The sequence below is a fragment of the Crinia signifera genome, chromosome 7 (genome assembly GCF_055691185.1).
Source record: "Crinia signifera chromosome 7, ASM5569118v1, whole genome shotgun sequence".
In the NCBI taxonomy this organism is placed as follows: domain Eukaryota; kingdom Metazoa; phylum Chordata; class Amphibia; order Anura; family Myobatrachidae; genus Crinia; species Crinia signifera.
This window is the reverse complement of record NC_139223.1, coordinates 195,221,760-195,231,758: the sequence shown is the minus strand read 5'-3', so window position 1 is coordinate 195,231,758 and position 9,999 is coordinate 195,221,760. Positions and strand designations below refer to the sequence as shown.

Sequence of the window (9,999 nt, the reverse complement as noted above, 5' to 3'; positions counted from 1 at the left end):
CACATAGGTAAACAAGCTGGGATTGCTGCTGAGCAGGACGAACTGGCTCCTGTGTGCCAAGGTTTTGGAGGTGGGTGGGTGTGTGTGGGCGTGGCAGCGACTGTCCCAGACTGAAAGTGTCTGCTGGCGCCAGGCCTGTGGGATGGGCGTGGCTCCGTCTGGAAGCCAGAGACAGATTCATGGCTAGCCACGCCCACTTCCACAGGCCCCGGCAGAAGGAGATCAGTCAAAAGTGCTCATAAACTGCTACACATTATCACAGCGACTCATTGATACAAGCTTGTCCCCCTCCCTCCCCTTGTTCTTCCATTCCTCAGCCATCTGAGATTTGTGCAGAATGTTGCAGGGAGAAACAAATAAGGATCATTTATTCCAAACAATAATTTTATTTTTTTTAAATAGCCTCTCCATCAAAGAAAAAAAAAAGAAACAAAAAAATAAAAACTGACACTATGGATAAATTGTATCCAAAATAAATAACCTTTTTGTTCATGAAATAAATCAGTAGCATGTGTGGATGAGAACTCACCAAACAAATGACTAATAAATGCAATATATATAAATATTTTTTTTTGCACAGGACATGGGAATGTCTAAAAAAACAAAAACAAAAAAATCTACAAAATAAAAAATAAGTAAACTGTACAGAGACAATGCCATTTATTACAACGATTTCATGCAGAACACATCTGCGGATTTGCCTGTTTTTTTTTCTCTTTCTTTTTTATTAAAAAAGATAATTTAAAGACGGGTTTCTTATATCTACATATAAAAAAATCTTATTTTTTGCCGTTAAAAATGAGGTCATCAAAAAGGCACCTAAATCCTTTTAAAAAATAATAATAAACAACGAAATATAGTGTAACTGCATTGGTGATCGCATGATCCGCAGGGAACACGGAGCACCTGGGACTCCTGCCGCCGTACATCGTGCTGTTACATTTCCCAACCATTGCACAATCTATTTGGCAAAAGATCTAGTAGGAACTGTATTTAACAAAATTTAAATGTCATTTAATATGGATGCGTTCCAAATAAAATCTCATAGTGGTAAAACAGATACGGGGGACTCGTGCTGCCCAGCTGTTGTGGAACTACAGAAGTCTAAAAGCATGCTGGCACTTGTAGTTCTACAGCGGCTGGAGAACCACGTCGCCTTAAGGAAATAACTGTCATTTTTTGAATGTCAAATAAACTAATATCCTACAAAACAATATTTATATTAAAAAAAAAAAATCCAGTTGCAATCAATTTTAAATGTCGAATTGGGCGATCCTGATTGGTTTCATTCATTTGTTTAAATCCCACCACTATTTATAAATATATCCACCCCCCTTCCTGGTTGCTTACAGCACTTCGATGAGTTGCATTCGTTTCTAGAACGTCAATAAGGAGTGGCAGCGCGATTTCCCATCCGATTGTGAGTCCAGGGTGTGCTGCCGGGCTGGATTGCATTGATGCACCAGATGCTTAGAACCTGAGGCCACCTCTGATCACAGAAGAATAGTCCTCTCCCGGTAATGGGCCATTATTCCCATGGGATCAGTGACTGGGTCTAGAAGATAGTCCCCGCAGTGACTGCTGAGCTGCTGTGATGGTGCAGGTGATGCTGCTGTTGCTGGAGTAAGGAGCTGGGCTGGAGGTGTGCGGCCGGGTTGGCAGACTGATACCAGGAGTAGTTGCCCAGGAAGGCACTGGGGCTGGAGCCAGAGTTAGGGGATTGGATGCTCAGGCCAGGGACGGGCCCCTGTAGTCTCTGCTGTGATCCAAAGTCCCAGGTAACTGCTGAGGAAGGGGGAGAGTTACAGGTGGGGGACTCACTGCCCCCCGGGAGCTGATCTGTGGGCAGCTCCCCGCTCTTCCACATCTTCTTGAACTTGGAGCGGCGGTTCTGGAACCAGATTTTCACCTGATACAAAAATAAATAAATAAATATAAATAAATAAATACACACACACATATATAAATACATATATAAATAAATATAGATAAAGAAATAAATAAATAAATATAAATACATACATACATATAAATACAGGAATAAATAAATACATACAAATATAAATACAGGAATAAATAAATACATACATATATAAATACAGGAATAAATAAATACATACATATATAAATATAAATAAAGATATAAATACACAGTAATAAAAACATAAGAATAAAGAAGGAAATATATTTAAAAACCCTGTCTAAATAAATTGCTGCATTGTTGTGTGTTCCGTAATAACACACATGTATATTTTATCCAATCGTTATACTTTGCGGATCTAATGATAAATCATTTAATCAAATCTAAATCCACCACTGAATTATCGAATGTAGAAGCGGAAGCTGCAATATAAATACCGGACTATACAAAGTAATAACAAATTTTTTTTTTTTTGTAGCCGTCTCAATGTAATATAATTTATTACAGTTGTAGCAATTACAAGGTAAAAATGGAAACAATATTTTGTACTCATATTATCTATATAAATCTAAATCTATATCTATATGTCTGTGTACCTAGATATAATATATTTTATAAACGTATATATATATATATATATATATATATATATATATATATATATAAAACCATGATGGGGCTGAAGTCGGTACAGAGGTGGTGCCAGCGGGCATACACTGGGTACCAAGGGAGGATGCACTGACCTGGGTCTGGGTTAGGCCTAGCGATGCTGCCAGCTCGGCTCTCTCGGGCAGTGCCAGGTACTGAGTCTTCTGGAACCTCCTCTGCAGGGCTGCCAGCTGGAAGCTGGAGTAGATGGTCCGGGGTTTCCGGACCTTTTTGGGTTTCCCGTTGACTATCCTGACCTCAGGCTCACAGTCCTCCTTCTCTGTAAGACACAGACACAGTATTATGGGGGTACACAGAGGGCATGGGCATGACACATATATGGCATTGCTGCTGATTATCACCAGGTACATCCATGGCTGGCAGGTACCAGGTGCTGGGGCGGGCAGACAGGTATTGGCTCCCTTGTGGATGCTGCCACACTGCCCATGCATGGGCACAGGAACACACACACACACACACACACACACACACACACACACACACACACACACACCCCCACACACACTGTGCCAGCTTACCTGGGTCATTGTGCGGAGGGGAAGGGCTGCTTCCATAGGGTCCATAGGAGCTGTAGGTGCCGCTGTATGCCAGCTCATAGGACTTGGCAGAGTAGGAGATCCCATTGATGGCACCGGTGTGGAACTGGTAAGAGCCCAGCTGCCCATAGGGGGACCCCCCGCCGCAGTGCTGCTGCTGGTTGGTGTAGTAGCTGCTGTCCGTGGCCGTGGACACGGGCAGGGTGGGGGACTCCTGGGGCTTGTGCAGGCTGTGGTGGTGGTGGTAGCTGCTGGAGGTCATCTGGTTGGAATGCATGTCTGATGCTATGCTGTCAAACACTCCGGTCATTGTGTGCTGGGCCGGGGACACCGGGTGTACGGGAGCTGAGGAGGGCAGCAGCGGTGATCAGAAGCCAGGGCGGACCGCCAGAGGCATGCTCCCCACTGCACGGGTCTCTGGCTGGGCGCAGGAGGGAACGCAGGAGCCGCCGATCACTGGGAACTGTCTGCTGCCGGCTGCCTCAGCGCCAGGCATTTAACTCCAGTCATGTGACCCTCATCCACGTCACCTAGCAACAGCCAATTAGCGCCGACGTGCGGCCTGGCTCTGGGGTTCTGCCCCGGGACAGGGGCTCTGCCTCACACATGTTGCTCCTGTGCCTCCTGCGCTGTGGGGAGCCGGGCTGGGGGGCGGGGAGGGACCTTCTCCAGTGCCCAGAGGGGGAGAGCTGCTGGGACTGGGAGGACAAATACATTGCTTTATGGAACTTTGTAATGACATTCTGTCTATAGCCTTTATGTGAGATGCCACTGCCCCATTGTCACAGCTCTTGTGCCCAGAGATGTCACTGCCCCATTGTCACAGCTCTTGTGCCCAGAGATACCACTGCCCCATTGCCACAGCTCCTGTGCCCAGAGATGCCACTGCCCCATTGTCACAGCTCTAGTGCTGTGCCCAGAGATGCCACTGTCCCATTGCCACAGCTCCTGTGCCCCGAGATGTCACTGCCCTATTGCCACAGCTCCTGTGCCCAGAGATGCCACTGCCCCATTGTCACAGCTCTTGTGCCCAGAGATGCCACTGCCCCATTGTCACAGCTCTTGTGCCCAGATATGCCACTGCCCCATTGTCACAGCTCTTGTACCCAGAGATACCACTGCCCCATTGTCACAGCTCTTGTGCCCAGAGATGCCACTGCCCCATTGTCACAGCTCTTGTGCCCAGATATCACTGCCCCATTGTCACAGCTCTTGTGCCCAGAGATGCCACTGCCCCATTGTCACAGCTCTTGTGCCCAGAGATACCACTGCCCCATTGTCACAGCTCTTGTGCCCAGAGATGCCACTGCCCCATTGTCACAGCTCTTGTGCCCAGAGATACCACTGCCCCATTGCCACAGCTCCTGTGTCCAGAGATGCCACTGCCCCATTGTCACAGCTCTTGTGCCCAGAGATGTCACTGCCCCATTCTCACAGCTCCTGTGCCCAGATTTGCCACTGCCCCATTGTCACAGCTCTTGTGCCCAGAGATGCCACTGCCCCATTGCCACAGCTCCTGTGTCCAGAGATGCCACTGCCCCATTGTCACAGCTCCTGTGCCCAAATATGCCACTGCCCCATTGCCACAGCTCCTGTGCCCAGAGATACCACTGCCCCATTGCCACAGCTCCTGTGCCCCGAGATGTCACTGCCCTATTGCCACAGCTCCTGTGCCCAGAGATGCCACTGCCCCATTGTCACAGCTCTTGTGCCCAGAGATGCCACTGCCCCATTGTCACAGCTCTTGTGCCCAGATATGCCACTGCCCCATTGTCACAGCTCTTGTACCCAGAGATACCACTGCCCCATTGTCACAGCTCTTGTGCCCAGAGATGCCACTGCCCCATTGTCACAGCTCTTGTGCCCAGAGATACCACTGCCCCATTGTCACAGCTCTTGTGCCCAGAGATGCCACTGCCCCATTGTCACAGCTCTTGTGCCCAGAGATACCACTGCCCCATTGTCACAGCTCTTGTGCCCAGAGATGCCACTGCCCCATTGTCACAGCTCTTGTGCCCAGAGATACCACTGCCCCATTGCCACAGCTCCTGTGTCCAGAGATGCCACTGCCCCATTGTCACAGCTCTTGTGCCCAGAGATGTCACTGCCCCATTCTCACAGCTCCTGTGCCCAGATTTGCCACTGCCCCATTGTCACAGCTCTTGTGCCCAGAGATGCCACTGCCCCATTGCCACAGCTCCTGTGTCCAGAGATGCCACTGCCCCATTGTCACAGCTCTAGTGCTGTGCCCAGAGATGCCACTGTCCCATTGCCACAGCTCCTGTGCCCGGAGATGCCACTGCCCCATTGCCACAGCTCCTGTGCCCCGAGATGTCACTACCCCATTGTCACAGCTCCTGTGCCCGGAGATGCCACTGCCCCATTGCCACAGCTCCTGTGCCCAGAGATACCACTGCCCCATTGCCACAGCTCCTGTGCCCAGATATGCCACTGCCCAATTGCCACAGCTCCTGTGCCCTGAGATACCACTGCCCCATTGCCACAGCTCCTGTGCCCAGATATTCCACTGCCCCATTGCCACAGCTCCTGTGCCCTGAGATACCACTGCCCCATTGCCACAGCTCCTGTGCCCAGATATTCCACTGCCCCATTGCCACAGCTCCTGTGCCCAGATATGCCACTGCCCCATTGCCACAGCTCCTGTGCTGGAACCGCACCACACATACACAGTCATTACATTTCTCTTCCTACAGCTCCAATAAACACGGAAGGACTGTAGTGGACTACAAGTTTCAGCATGCCCTGCGAGACGGCCTGTGGTTATCTCTATAGCAGCTGAAGATGTACAGGAGGCCACAGTGCTGATGTATGTGATTGGCCAATGATGTTTACCTAAATTATTATTATTATTGTTGCTTTTCATAGAATTTGCATAGTATACATAATCAGTAAAATCACCCCAGCACAGGTGTGACGTTAGCCTGGGGTCACTGATTTAGTACTCACAAAGATACAAAGATAAATGCTGAAAGAATCCCTAAATAATACAATAATCCTCTGGCCACATGTACAGTCCATGAAAATGTATTTCTGTCCAGACGTCTGTGATTGCCAGTGTCGGACTGGGGCATGAAGGGCCCACCAGGGAAATGCACTCACAGGGGCCCACCAAGGGGCGTGGTCTTTTTGAAGGGGTGTGGCCACCTGACCAGAGAGGAGTGGCTATACACTATGCGCTTTTGGACAAATTTCATCCAATTGCGGCACTTTGGCCGATAATCGGGCAAAATCGGCCCAAAATCACAAGTGTGTGACATCTGATCCATAAATCCCCCACCCTGATAATAAAGCACATAGGTCCCACAGATAATACAGCAAATAGCCCCCCCCCCCCCCCCCCCAGATAATACAGCACATAGGTCCTCCACACACAGATAATAGTACAGCACATAGGTCCCCCCGGCGGGGTATGGGATGCGGCTGGAATAGCTGACACGCTGCTCAGAGTTAAGCAGCATGTCAGCTCTTCCAGCTACTGTACATCCAGTGCATAAAACACTACTACACACCTGAGGAATAGGAAATGGTGGCCTGCATTACACTACATGGCACAGCAGCAACATGCAGGGCTACATCCATTGCAGACCACTCCGCTACACACCTGAGGCAAAGTAAACCTGAGACATAGGAAACAGTGGCCTGCACAAGCAGCAGCAATACATCCAGTGCAGAGAACACTGCTACACACCTGAGCCATAAGTAAACGTGGCCTGCACTGCACTGCATGGCAAAGCAGTAACGCAAAACCCATATACAATTGAGAATATATATATAATGAGAAGCCAGCACATCCGAGTAAAGGTAATAAATGCTTTTATAGCAAAAAACGAGCATTTACAATTTCCAAATCTATCAAAGTTACCACAGCTGATCGAGTACATAATGCCCCAGCATCAGTGACCATCCAGTGGACCATCATGTACTCGATCAGCTGTGGTAACTTTGATCGATTTGGACATTGTACTATTTTTTCTATTGCATGATGTGTCCCACTTGCTCGTTTTTTGCTATAAAAGCATTTATTACCTTTACTCGGATGTGCTGGCTTCTCATTTTTTCTATATTTCCCCATATGTGGCCTGGGCACTCCAACGGATGCCTTATTAAGTGTGCTGTTTTGCCTTGAATATATATATATACAGTATATATATATATGTGTCAGTGTTGATAAGTTAGGAGAGACAGATAGACAGATGCAGGTGAGAGTAGGCAGCAGTATAAGTGAGCAGAGACTCGGGGGAGTAGAGCAGGGACCGCACTCACCTTGTCTGACAGCTGTGATTGGGACCCTGTCCCCGCAGCCCTGCACCAGCACGTCGTATCTGTGCACCCCGGCCACCTCCAGCAGCATCTCCCCCATCTGAAGCTCCCCATCTCTGGACTCCTCCAGATCCCCTACATAGGGGAACTCCCCGTCCTCCGTAACCCCCAGCACCGGCAGCAGGAGCTCCCCCAGGGGCCCCAGCTCGCCGAGCACCGGGCACCCTGCTCGTCCAGTGGTTCTTCCTTTGGATGACTTGGTGAGCATCCCGGGGCGCAGATGTCAGCGGTGCCAGCAGCCCACACTCAGTCATCACTCCGCATTTGAAATAGAAGCCACTAGTGATTGGCTGCCGGGCGGCCACTGGGTTCCGGCAGCCAACACAGTGATTGGCTGAGTGAGGCTCACAGGCGGCAGCACAGCTTGTCCCCGGGGACCCCTCCAGTTTTAGAAACTGAATCCCCAGGGACCAATTTTGAGTAAAATACGCGCACTATAGCGCGTTTTTGCAAACCCTTCAGCGGTGCAGGCCGGCCACGCCCACATGCAAAAGAGGGCATGGCTATAATTCGGTAGGGCCCACCGGGGATTTCCCCGGCTCACCGCCGGGCCAGTCCGAGCCTGATGATTGCCATATACAATAATCACTATGAGGTAAATATACTGCAGCACATATCCAAGTCGCCACACTTATCCCACCTCAAAGTGATGCATTGTGGGTACAGTGTTATAACAGTATCTCAGAGATCAAGTTAAGTGGAATTGTACTTGATAAATGTTAACTCCATGCTGATTGGTTGCTATGGACAACTTCTCCACTGGGCCGCGCCTCCACTCTGTGTATGTTTAGGAGGGTGGACCCCACACCTTTTTTACTGCTTGGTTCATCAACTCCTTAATCTGGACTTTCACCTTCAGATTTATCATACATGTCCTGCAGCAATGTGCCTCAATACATTGCTCTCTGGGACCGAATATGCGCATGTGCAATGCATACCCACGGGGCGAACGCCTTCCCTGAATGATGGGCGGGCAGGGGGTGGCCGCTGGGGTCCGACCATCGTTTTATGAGAGGGAACGGAGGGCGCGCCCATGGAAACGCTGGGCGGACACCTGCAAACACAGGCTAGTCCATGTCTGCTTGGAACGGGCGGCTGAATTCACATGACGACAGCGCCCGCCCCCATCTCGGCCATCTACGTCCAGGATAAAAGTAAGTATAGACTTACTTTTATCCAGGAAGGGAGGAAAAATCATTCGATGGTGAGCTACCGATGTTACTATAGTGGGAAACCATCGATGATTGTATCATTATTGTGCAGTCACAGACCCGGGTCCTCTATCCACTACCGGACCTCCGTCATCGATGTACGCCATCAGTAAACATCGATCAATGGCAAAACTATACACCATCAACACCAGACCGCTGACAGTGTCTCACTCTCAATGGCTATTGGTCATCTCTACTCCCTGGGTACCTGATACAGAGATGGCATAGCAGTTGGGTGTGCCAGTGCCACGAGCAGGACATATCCCTATGCCCATTTGTTAAGGACACATGGCTAGAAAAGTTTTTTCCAGTAAAATATGAAAAACAGGTGTGACTTTTTACCCTGTATGTCCATGTCGACTTTGTCGACATCCGGGGGTGGGGGGCAGTGCCAGATTAAGCCTTCGGGGGGCCCGGGGTACTTTAGACAGGGGGGCCCCCTTGCACTTGTCATTACTGGCCGCAAACTGCATGGGAGAATATTACACTGTCAAAACACAGCGTGAAGGCAGAATAAACTTGGTCAATGGGTAACTGCAGGGGATATATACAGTATATATATATATATATATATATATATACATACACACACAGACACAGACACACACACACACACACACACACACACACACACACACACACACACACACATACATACATACATACATACATACATACATACATACCACATGAAAAGCCTGTGTTTGTCCCTCTGCACCTTACTCTGTAGGAGACCTCACAGTCCTAGTGGTGCCTCTGATTAAAAACCCTCCCATGACTAAGCTGCTGCTGCTGTTTTCCATGGGCCTGAGAAGCATGTAATGAGCTCCACCAATCAGAGCTCAGCACAAACCTCTCAGCCTCTGCCCTCTGGTGCAAAGTGTCATGGGACTTAGTCAACTCCCATTAATGCACAGCACACTTGTGCAATCAGTGTGCCTTGGCACCCCATGCTCAGCACCATTAATCATTGTCACATTGGCAGATAGGTGAAGCTGCAGCACTACCCCACTCCCATGCAAAAAAAACTTTAGCTAAAAAGAAAAAAAAGCTAGAGGAGGGCCCAGAGGCACTGACCCCTTGTGCTTCCATTATAATCCGGCCCTGGTGGGGGGGGGGGGGGGGGGTAGAACTTGTAGTAGAGGTCACACTGGCAGTAAAATCCCTGTGGCATCATGCGATGAAGTCAGTGCATTTTCTGCTAGGACAGGTATAAAACTCAGTATTTGCTGTGGTCGCGGAGCCAGGAAGCGATCTCTATGGCTCCTGGTTCCACCAGAGTACCCCTAACTTCCAAAGAACGTGGGGTCAGGTTTTACAG

The 9,999-nt window shown here is 49.2% G+C and overlaps 1 protein-coding gene across 1 annotated transcript; it reads right to left on the bottom strand.

Annotated features, from left to right (window-relative positions):
- Positions 1-370: 370 nt before the first annotated feature.
- DLX2 (distal-less homeobox 2) lies at positions 371-3,603 on the bottom strand. The gene is made up of 3 exons (XM_083154808.1): positions 3,109-3,603; positions 2,665-2,849; positions 371-1,909 (listed from the first exon to the last, which is right to left on the bottom strand). Exons 1-3 carry the CDS (start codon positions 3,434-3,436, stop codon positions 1,556-1,558), a joined length of 867 nt encoding a protein of 288 aa, XP_083010934.1. The 5' UTR covers positions 3,437-3,603; the 3' UTR covers positions 371-1,555.
- Between the last annotated feature and the right edge of the window lie 6,396 nt (positions 3,604-9,999).